Below are 12,372 nucleotides of genomic sequence, written 5' to 3'. Positions count from 1 at the left end.
TCTATCATTATGCTGAGTCTTGCGAGGTAGATATAGAGAACTGAGTGCAAAAAGTCTTTTAAGGCTAAGGTATAATATATATGATGTATGTATGGATAGCTTTATATGCATGTCTTCCTTGAACTACTTTCGTAATTCATTTCGTGCATATCTGCACTTATATGCTGGTCCGGGGACGGTTGACTCCTTCCACAGAATACGGTCTATCTTCCACTTTGGCATTGGTATATTAGTTTCGTCATGTTTTTGTTGGATATGTCCGAACTAAAGTAGTCTTTATTAATTTTTATTCTCGACTGTATATATTCTACTTTTTAGATTCAAAAAGATTAAAAAAAAATTAGCCTGTTTTCAACTTATTGTTGTTGGCGTATTGTTTTACGTGTATACATGTGTAATTTTCAAAATATTTTTGCGCATAGCTGACAGCTTGGCTGGCATTCTGAGATGGACACTAAACAATTCTGTCGAGGGAACGGCCCACTCTGCTTTCTCTTAAATATGCCTGTATGGTTTGTTAACCGTACAATGGACATGATAGTGATAAAACGATACTTTGAAGTTTAATAAAACTGTTTATTACTTTAACACTAATTAGACATGCACTTATATTTAATTATGATAATTATAAATAAAATATTGCATGACTGATGTTCAATCGTGAATTGATCTGTGACAATTGAAATATATTTAATAATTGTTTGCACGGGTTATAATGTGCTGACCGTGGGAAATGTGCGGTCCATTGAACTGGATCAGGACTAACAGACGAACTATGAAAGTAGACGAAGAAATAAGTAAGTTAATACTAGTCATGTACCGGATTGTTAAAAATATATATCCGTGGATACGAATACGGATTATTAGTGAATACGGATACGAAACTCTATTTTTTAAGTCCATCGTAAATAAAAGTATGCTATCTCTATGCTATCGATATACGCTACTGGGCACCACTGATAGATAACAGGTGAGGATGAAAGCAGGTCAGCTCCATTATGATGAATTCATTAAGATTTAACCATGTTGGTTTCTAAGGGGAACAGCGTGAAGGTCAATGTACTGTTAGCAATGGGCCTGCTAGTCTATGTTATTTTAATTACTTACTTACGTTACGTTACTAACAAATTATTTCCCTTCACGAAACAACAGTTAATTCTCTGCGTTAGTATAATATATTACTAAAAAAATAAAACATTTGTTTTGTACTCATAGTATTAACTATATAGTCTATGGTTGAGGACACTTTAGATAATTGTTCATGACGATCAAACGCAAGTATGTAATCTTATTTATTTACATCAGTACCCAACAACACTTAAATAATAAATTTATACAGTATAAAATAAAAAACAAAATAATTATTTAAAAATGAATGTATTTTTTATATATTTATTTACAAATTTACGTCTGTATTATTTAGAGAGCTTGGCGTATTTCTATTGAGTCCTGAAGATGCTGGTGTAGATATTGCTTGTGTTCGATAAAACTCTGTAACAATAAAAAAAAGATTACAAAAATGTACAAATCATTAGCATCCTTAACACAAGTGTTCTATTAGTGAAACTGGATATTATTTTTATAGAGTACGTTAAAAATTATAGAAAAATCTACTTTCAAATTAACGCTTCCAACTTTAGCAGTTGAAAGCACCGTCATGCCATGTACGTTTTTAGTCATTTTCGACAGATTGTTTTTTTAAAACAACTATTTTTATTAATAAATTATATAATATAAAAAAAATATTGTATCTAGAATCTATAAACTCAAGTAGACGTGATAAAGTACCTAACAACAGAATCACCAGTTAAATTTCGTATCTTTATAGATCATATTTTCTGTTCATTATCATAAATTTATTTATTGTTCTCTATCTGGCTTATATTTTTAATTAAAATTACTATTGTAATTGTAATTAATTAAAACTAATCTAACGACACCTTATTTATTAAAATCTGTCGAGACGTTTCAGTTAACGTCTTGTATATATATATATATATATATATATATATATATATATATATATATATATATATATATATATATATATATATATATATATATATATATGTATAACTGATGAAAGAAAGGTTATACACCTTTCTTTTATAAGGAGTTGTGTAAAAATCAGCTAATTCCGTGCCAAACTAGCAACTTGGTTGTTCATCTCTTATGGCTGCTCTTTTTTTAATTTTTTTTCCACAAGTAGATGATATATTTCATTTGTCTGTATTTTTCTGTATATTTTGCGTCTGTTTATTGGTCATGACTATGTATGGTCTGTTTAATTAGAAATTATTTAATACTTGTATGTAAACAAAAAAATAATTGACCCCACCATAACTGTCTTCTGCTGATGTCCAGTAGCAACACAAATAAAAAATCGATTAATAGAATGTTTCGATTTGTTACTAATTCCAATTAGAGTGAGTTTCTGAAATAATTTCCACAAAAGTTGGTTTTTAAATTATGTTGAAATAGACTATAGCATATTTTGTATAAACCTAGTAACTATGCTAGATTTGTAAATACACAATCGGGGCTTAACACGATGAAAAAGCTTTTATAGGTATGTAGGTACAATATACCTATAAGAGCTCGCTTCTATATTGCCGACGTTTCGACGTGGATTGCACCGCGTCGTGGTCGCGACAGAACCACATATTGTGAACACGTGTGTTTTTAAAAATATGTGTAAATAACGCGAATGTTTAAAATTAACTATACTAGTAGTCTTTACCATTAACGTCTCACTGCTGGCACGGATTTTTTCCCATAGGAAGAGGAGATAGCCTGTTATTGTACAGCTTTGTTTTCTTAGTCGTTTCTTACGACATTCCGAGAATAAAGAGAAGTGGTGACAAATTGTGTTGTTATTCCATCACTTGATGGAATTTCGGATAAATGTGAAATAGAAATCGATTGATGAGATATCATAGGATGAATATGACAATATATTGTTTATTATTCGAACCAAAAAATAATGGCTATTGATAAAATATTTGGCATGTAAGTTTGTGATTTGCTTTTGTCTGTTGTGTATGTCTTTTGTCTTTTGTGAATTAATGTAGGGAATGAATAGGTCATTAGGCATATAGACCTAGAAAATTTAATAAATCTAATATAGTGACAGTTATAAATTTGTTAAATAAATCTATTTCGACCATAAAGCGTTTTCATAAAAACTGATGATAGTTTATCATCATTATAGGTAAGTATATAATGGTAATCATCTATCTTTTAATGGAAAAGGATCCTATGATTTTTGGTTTTTATTTATTAAGAATTTCATAAAGAAAATAAGGAATATAAACATTTTTTTTATACAACTTAGAATGGCAAACAAGCTGACGGCCTACCTGATGGAAAGTGGTAACTGTCGCCTATAGACATGAGCAGTACCATGGACATAACAGAGTATACTGTTTCGTCCATGTGAGGGATATCAAAGCAGGACGTGTACCATGATTGTTACAGTACTAAGCTTTATAAATATGAACCTCTATATTATTTAGTAATGTAGATAGAAGAAAATTATTGAAAGTTTATTCGAGGCAGTGTCTGTAATAAAAGATATTTCGATATGATGACTATTGATTTATCTTATGATATTGATGTTTAATCTGAATTTGCTTTTACATAGATTCTGGTAATATAATTGAGTAAATTGTTAGGCTAAGTTCTGTAAAACTATGAAAGATGTATGGCGATGCATAGAGATAGATTTGTTAGAAAATCGAGCGCATAACTCGATTTAATCTTTGTGGGCATATTTGAATCCAGTCCAGCAAGGGGAGAGCCTATTAGTATCGGATTAATTTGGTGTTGTTAACTGGATTGTTACTGGGAGAATTTAAATTAACGCTAAAAGATTTTGGTATCGGCTAAATTTCAATTCTCGACTTCTAATTGAGATCATGTGTTGGTTATGGTTGGTTGTTAATAAATTACTGACATGATTCACTCTCTAAAATGTATTAGATATTGGAAGTACTGTTTTTGGATTGTTATCATAATGTTTTCATTTATTTATTTTTATTTATTTATTTATTTTTCGTTGACAAATACAATATGTCGACTGTCTATGTTAAGTTCCCTTAGTCACCTCTTACGATACTCACAGGAAAGAAATGGGTGGCACCTTCTACGCTGGGACCACACGCTAAAGTACGTGTAGACTATATATATTAAGCAACGTCATAGTTTTCCGATATTTCTATATAAAATTATTTATATTAATATAATATTCTTTAAGTTTATACTTAATGGATGAGCGATGGGTAGCAGCGTCCCTCTTAAAAGCTCACCAAAAGCCTAACTGTGGTTGAAAAATGTGGCAATTACTCCTTATAGGTGATGCCTATGTTCAGCAGTGGACAGTAAATGGCTTATATGATATGATGTAAGTGGTTACTTTTAAACTTTCGCAATTAGTGTATATATCAATACGCTTTGTTGAATTTTGTAACTTGAATTATCTATACTGTTTTTAAAATTTCGAGTAATGATGTGCAGATTGGAATAAAGCGATGCCATTTTTAATGGGTGGCGGTACTCAGTAGTCGCTTCAACTACTAACGCGAAAAATTACTAGTTTTATTAGTAGTATCTTTATATATGTTTGCACGCATAATGCGGAAATGTATTATTGTGTGAGCATGTGTGCATTTACCCGGAACGTGTAATGCCCTTAATGCTATAGGATTTATGCGGTCAAGGATATGCCTTCGTCGCGTTTATCATAGACGAAGATGAGAGATGGGACGAAAAACGGAACGAAATGCCTCTGGTAAGACCTTCTTATCTATATTATGAAGTGTAATAGAAATACATTTTTTATGCAACTAGGAAAGATATAATACAGAAGGAAATCGAAGTCGTTGGCCATACGTAAAATTAAGAATTTGCCTATGCTATAGAATATTTTGGGACAAAAATTTGGGGAATGGTTGAGAGTAGAATATTGTTATTTTAGTCGATTACATTCGTGGATCATATTGTTCCTGTCTTTGTTCAGAATGATGTGGTCACATATTGTTATTATAAAAAAACCAGCAAATGCAAATTATGAGCATCCATCCTTTTTAAATAATAATTAAGTTGTGTTTTACAAAAAAAAAAAAAAAACCGACTTCAATTGTGGCAAAAGCAGTTTTTTTATGCTATAAAGGTGGTAAACAAACGTATACGTCTGATAGTAAACGGTCACTGTAGACTATGGACGCCTACAACACTAGGGGTGTTACGTACGTATTGCCGACCCTGAAGAAACCTTAATATGTAATGTTCGTAGTACCTGTTATTTTTAGAAATACATTATGTCAGTTCGACCACCATGAGGCCCCTTAGAAACTCTCATAATTATTTTCTGGTGATTTCAATGCGACGGGTCAACTGACCTAATAACAACCTCACCTATTATCTTTCGCTGGTACTTCATTAGTATATATTAGTAGTGCAGTGTAACCAGTCCATTCTGATCCCATAAAAACATGTATATACAATTATGAATTTATTTTTTATAATTACTAAATAAAATTAATTACTAAAATGAATAAAATACAAACAATAAATTTACCTTCAGGAGTGACTTTTGAATCTCGTGATAATAAAACAGGTCCAAGTATGGTAGTAAGTGCAGATCCCAGTGTGCTAGTGGTAAGTATAGCAATAACTATTATATTTGCGTGTTGTGTAGCAATACTTTTATCCAGGCTTCCAGCATCCTTATTTAGAGAATCGGCGGCCACTCGGACAAGCACTGCCTGAAATTGTTACTGATTTATAGAATAGAACATGCTTTATTTTTACTTTCCTTGATACTAGAGAATATAATTTCGGGATGCAGAATGACAAAGCCAACGACCTGTTACATATGCAGCTATAATAATTATATATAAATTCATTGTATAAATTAAAACAAATAAATAAAAATAATTTTTGGACAAATGTTTTATTTTTTGCATCTGTGGTTAACAGATGCAAAAAATTAAAATTATGTCATCGTTTATCAATTGTAATACAAGATTTTAATCTTATTCTTATTTTAACTTTTTGGGTAGAAAATGAGCTGCAATAATAATATTATATTGTTTACTCTGCTAGACATAGACAAAGGCAACAGATACAAAATGCTAACTTATATTCATCTATAGACACGAACAAAAACATGGACATAATAGAAAACACTGTATCGCTGGGACATCCTATGGGCTGTGCCCTACAAGGAAGCCTTCGGTCAATAACCCCACTATATTTATTTATGTAAAGAGGAAGCTGCTGAATCTATTTAAATTAGCATTTAAAATAGGAATATTTCAATATTTAATGAAATGCTCGTCGACTACCTAAATAGTTTTTAAATATTGCTCGCCTATAATATATGAAGTTTAAATTTTTTTTTCGAAATTATTCTCAAATAAGTATTGTGTACGTTTGTTATATCTAGATAAATTTTATCTTTTCTGTTTCAAGATAAAATAGTAAAATAAATAAAAAGTCTATTGATCGATTTACTACATGTGTTTGTCTCTTAAGTTAAAATTAAACTAAGTCCTGTGAATAAGTATTATCTCAGTAAATCAGTATGAACCAGATTGTTTCCTTTATATATATATCTACTAACTTTTAAACGCAACGTCGTTCATGTGACAGGCCAATATTGATTGTGCGGAATAAAAAATAGCTTATATTCTTCTTTATCCCAAATACTAAGTGTATGTCAAATCATATGATGATTGATTGAACTGTTAAAGCGCCAAGAGGAGAGATTTAAGATTTTATTTTTGACTTGAGTAAATTTTATCGATAGCAAAAAGTAGTCGATTCAAAATTTGTAAAGACATAGCACAAAATAGGTACATTTTGCGTTATATTTAAAACTACATATAGTTGATTAGAGAATTAAGTTTTTAAGGTAACTTAGAAAATATTTAATTGATTCAAAATTAAAATATGAAATAGAATACAAGCTACAGTTATGAGTAAATTGTTTTATGATTAATGTTTTAGAGCAATACATCATATTAATTAATAAATAACTCATATATAAATATTATGGTATATATGGGTCACTTATTTGTAATTTAGCATCATCTGGTTCGAAAATAAGGGTCTTGGTATTAAGCTATCAAGAAGTATTTCAAAATGTTTATCCAGAAATATTGATTATTGTGTAGACGTTGCATGAATTTCATACATCTTAAAACAAACGACGAGTTCAAAGGATTCGATTTTGTTAGTATTTTACCATTTACAGATATTTGTTTTTAAAATAAGACTATATAATTTATTATTTGAGTTTCACTTCAATATTTAATTAATAAGTACATTCATAATCTATAAAATATTATATTGAACAATGTTACAAATTAATTGCAAAATAAATATGATATTTGTTTAAAATATAATATTTATTGAATGTTGTGACAAGCACTTGTTTTAATTTTTATAAAATTCCAATTAAAAGCAAACAATGCTATAAAAATACAAATGTTTACTTTAAAATGTTGTTCTCTGAATGCAGTTTTATTTCAACAAGTTTTCATTTGATTATAATAACAAGAGGTACTTTCCCTCCAACTCTTTTATTGGACCGTATGATATATTCTTAACAATAACATATACAATTGGTAGGTATATATAGATATAGAAAGTGAAACAATGAGATCAGGTTATGTCAATATTACGTACCTTAAAGTCCCTTACTATAATATCTGAATGTCTTAAAGGATTGATATTCTGATATGGAAATACAAAAGAAATATTTATAATTAAAAAAAAAAATGACAATGGGTTTCAGTATTACGATGATAAGTTAGTCAGCTACTGCCACGGAATAAGTTACTTCTGCTTAGACTTTTGTTTTGCTAAGACTCATTTGTTGTACCGTGGTTTACCCTTTAGTCATAGTTCAAGCGCCTATGTAATATTAAAAAGGTAAATATGCGTAAATTAAGCCGCCATAAAGTATTCAAGATCTATTAGTTGTCTCTTTAATGTTTCCTATACCTACTAAAATTTAGACAAGCAACGAACTTCTGAAGTGATTTCATTTGCCTGTTAGTTATTTCAGATAACTAACATCAATATTAACTAGTTAATATTATTAATGTGAAAATATTACTCTGTATTTTATTGTGTATAAAACAACAGCTGAGTATCTTGCCTGTTCTTCTCAGTTGAAATTGCACTCGAAACTGAGCGGCAGATTCATAAAAAATATTATTAAAATAGTAAAGTTTATAGTTAATTTAAAAATATTTTTATTTATTTATATGTTTGTTATTTAATTCAGATTTGAGATCAATATAGTACTAGTGATATGTTAAAATAGTACATTTTTTATCTTTAATCATAAGCAGAAAACCTCGAGTTATTGCTAGTATTTTAATATAACGTGTTTAGTTTTCGTACATGTTCTAAAACACCTTTGAGATCTTTCAAAGCTTTGGAGCTAGGGACAAGTAATTTGTAGAAACTGGAGGATAATATCATATGGAATTAAACCGGCGACTGTTAGCGTGTGAGCGTCTCGTTTCTCATTCGTTAATGAAAGGATCACTTAAAAGTAATAATTTAGTAGCGGTGACGCGGAGGCCATTCGCAGCTAACAGGCGAGCTTGAATCCTTAGCTATTCTAGTATGATTAATTGCTCCAGCGTGTAACGAGAATTTCCCCTTCCAAATATTGGTTCAGCAATTTTCTTTTGTTATAAATTAAAATGAAAATGGTTAAGGCAGAGTCGGCCTTGTCTATTAAGAATTCTGTGTTATAAATATGATAAATAACAATTTAAGTATAATGCATTTTTTTTTTCATTTAATATATTATTTTATTTTTTATTAAGTTTCTAATATTTAAAACGAAATATGTACTATGATCGATTTCGTGTTATATTTAATTAAAGAAACAGTTTTTCTGTTTCGACTTACATGTTACCACATTAAATCCGGCGGATTTTCTTTATTATTGTCGCAAGTTGTCTTAAAAATCTCGTAATTAAAGAAGAATAAGAGGAGTCAGAAGATGGAACAAAAAACAAAGTAAAGCCGGTATAAGTACTTGAGCTCATAGTCACTCAAACGAAACTTGGAAGTTTATTTTATTCAAAATATATTGAGTACATGTTATTTATACTCTACGAAATATATAATTATGAGTAATATATTAATAGGAAATATATATAAATCTATATAATTGAAGTATTATAAATTGTGCAACATTATTAGTATTTTGGATGAATATCTAGGTTTTGTATAAAATTATGTTCGAACCAAAGAGTATAGAACCAGGTTCGAACTATCAATCATTGAAAAACAAATATTCAAACATCGATTGAATGTTTGTTTCTTGTGTATAAAGAAGATAATAAAGTTATATCTATAATTATATTTTCACAATTAGTAGAATTAAATGTGCCTCATAGATATTACCAAGAAATTGAAACATTATTTAAAATATTTTTTATGAGGCAAATAATATTGTTATTTTATTAAATACATCGTGCATAAACTTTTTCTCACGGCCGGTTGTGACCGGGATATGCTCATTGACCGGGAATAAAAGTAGTTTATGTCTTTCTCTATCCTACAAGTACAAGGCATTTGTGTACCAAATATCATAGTGATTGGTAAAGCTGTTAAGATGTCAAGAGGTAATAAACAAACAAACTTACTTTCACATTCATAATATTATATAATCCTTACGACTAGTATTTATTATAAAAATACGTGTAAGATTCAGATATTTAAGGTATATGAACTACGATAATATTATACAACGACAAGCTATAGAGAATTTGTAAGTTGATACGTACCTCTACAATGGCTTTAGGCATCCAAGTGACAGCTATGAATAGACTCTCCTTTACCGACATTTTGTTAGCGACTGCAACCAGGAAAGCAGTTACTAACCGAAGAATTAAGGCAGAGAATATGCATGCCACTATAAGACAGATTTCCGTTGCTGTTACCTGTGATACCTGTTGAACGGTATCTATTTAGATACTGTATATATTATTTATAACTTTTTATACAGTGTTATAATATAAACACGAATGATTAGTCAAAGTAAAAAAAAAAAAAAATTGGATTTGTTTTTGGTAAACATAGTAAAAACGAATGCTCTTATGGAAACATACTGTGGAACGATAAGCCAAGGTCGAGCGAATATACGAAAACGCATTCTAGTACTAGTTTCTTGTTATCTGCAATTATGATAAAATTACTCTATGAGTTAATCTAGTATATGCTTCAAATTTCAATCAAATCCATTCACTCACTAAAGTGTGATAGAGTAACAACCGTCTAAACTTATAATACTAGATAATATAATCATATGGATTATATCCATTGTTGCCATTGTATAGTGAATAACCACTGAATCGCAATTCAAAAGGCGTGAGAAAGAGATGCAATGTTATATTCTTTATATAGTGGATGGCCATAATATGTTATAAGTTATTATACAATATATATTTATATTAAAATTACAGGCTCGACCTGTATGGGAACCATAGTTAGCTTAGTTGTATATGATAAAGCTATATATTGTATAGTTTATAAAAGATATTGCCTGCCTTATATTTTGTATTTTTGCAGAGGGTCAGTTACTACATATACGTCAAGAAACTTGTAATGCCTCTACTCTACGATAGTTATAAGATGTGTAAATTATTTTGTGATTATAGTAATTGATACACATTGGTTTCAAATATTTTATCTAGTATATAAGTGTCCCGTTTTGTTTATTTATTAATCGTGATTTTAATCTATATTGACGTATTTTACTCGAATTGAATAGGTGTGAATTTAGCTAAAAAAATTCATGGAGAAATTGAACAAAAAATAGTAATATAAAGTATACCTCTAAGAAGTATCCGCTGTAAGTGAAAAGTATAGGCTCAAAAATTCTCCATAGGAGTTTGTAGACCTCTGATACCGGGTTGTCATTAGTGGCCCAGCCGCGCCGCGACCATCGCGTCGCTGCGGTTCCCGCACAGACCATGATGGCCACTCCGGCTGGAAAACAATAATATTATTACTTTGTATACTAATATTATTACTTTATATAACGCAAAAAAATTTGCCGTGTCGATCCCGGCTCAGAATAGACCACCCCTTCCTTTCCCGTGGGTGTCGTAAGAGGCGACTAAGTGAGGGTGATAGATTGGCAGCAGTGTTCCTCTTAAAACCTTTCCAAAGTCTAACTGCGATTACCAATCCGTCTACCAAGCGTAGCAACTATTGGTAAAATACCCCAGGGGAGGCTTATGTTCAGTAGTGGACAGTTAAAGGCTGATATGATGATAACCCAAAGAGTAGAGGAAAATTTGCACAAAAGTCATTTGCATGGGTACCTCTCTCCTCTTCGTATTTCTGCCTTTAAGCTGCACAACTTATAATTTATACCTTAAAATTATAGGGTACGGTACATAATGCTTAATAATATACGATGCGTATTCTATGATGTACATAAAGCTATTTATGTCTATAGTGACGGTTATCACTTTCCATCAAGTGAGCTGTCAGCTTATTGCATAAAATAAAAAGATTGACTGGCAGGGACAATTTTCAGATATAGGTCGCCCTTGTGCTACTGACAAGTATTAAATCTAAGGAAGCGAATTTAATCTCAATGATTAAATATTTCTGAAGATTATGCAAGATTGTGTTATGATAGAGTTATGATAGAAATAAATATAATTATTATGTAATGGTACTCTTTACGTAAAATAGCCGTCAAATATAAAACACGATTTTATAACATTCTGATTCAATATTATTTTAAAATTTTATTATTTGAATGCGTGGCGAGATCCTGTGACCACTCTCTCATCGGTTGGAAATGATAAATATAGTAAGTTTATTAAATTCGCATTATCCAGTTACATATAACGAATCAAATTTTAAAGCATTTATATTTTATTTTATTTGCGAAACAAATAGTACAATTTACAGAACAAATATTAAATATTTATATATATATATATATATATATATATATATATATATATATATATATATATATATATATATATATATATATTCTTTATTGCACTTGTAAATTACAATGTTAATGTATTTATAAATATTGTGAGCAAGGGTGGACTTATCTCTGACAGAGATCTCTTCCAGTCAACCCAATGCAGTTAGAAAACATGTTCCTAGCGGGCAGCTGAAGTGCTACAACTATTAATATTTAGTGTACATAAACAAATATACAGTTAAATAAAATATTAAGATACATAATAAAATATTACATAAATACATATACTATAAATAAATATAATATCTACCTACTTATACAGTGGATGTTAAAATAAATGAATATTAGTATATTAGAATAGAAATTTAGTTCAATGATTTTAA

The 12,372-nt window shown here is 29.8% G+C and overlaps 1 protein-coding gene across 3 annotated transcripts in view; it reads right to left on the bottom strand.

Annotated features, from left to right (window-relative positions):
* Positions 1-1,358: 1,358 nt before the first annotated feature.
* LOC113520062 (sodium/hydrogen exchanger 9B2-like) overlaps positions 1,359-12,372 on the bottom strand; it is a 29,429-nt gene continuing 18,415 nt past the window's right edge. For 2 of the 3 annotated variants that reach the window (XM_052900937.1, XM_052900939.1), the window contains exons 8-11: positions 10,868-11,022; positions 9,819-9,983; positions 5,579-5,765; positions 1,359-1,491 (exon numbers count right to left, since the gene is read on the bottom strand). In XM_052900937.1, coding sequence (XP_052756897.1) covers positions 1,397-1,491; positions 5,579-5,765; positions 9,819-9,983; positions 10,868-11,022 — 602 coding nt within the window. In that variant the 3' untranslated portion in view covers positions 1,359-1,396. The remainder of the gene's footprint in view (positions 1,492-5,578; positions 5,766-9,818; positions 9,984-10,867; positions 11,023-12,372) is intronic. The other variant, XM_052900938.1, reaches the window with a different exon arrangement.

Source organism: Galleria mellonella, unplaced genomic scaffold, assembly GCF_026898425.1.
Source record: "Galleria mellonella isolate WM207_F2 unplaced genomic scaffold, CSIRO_AGI_GalMel_v1 utg72, whole genome shotgun sequence".
NCBI lineage: Eukaryota > Metazoa > Arthropoda > Insecta > Lepidoptera > Pyralidae > Galleria > Galleria mellonella.
The sequence above is the reverse complement of the archived record's forward strand: the minus strand, read 5'-3'. Positions and strand labels throughout refer to the sequence as shown.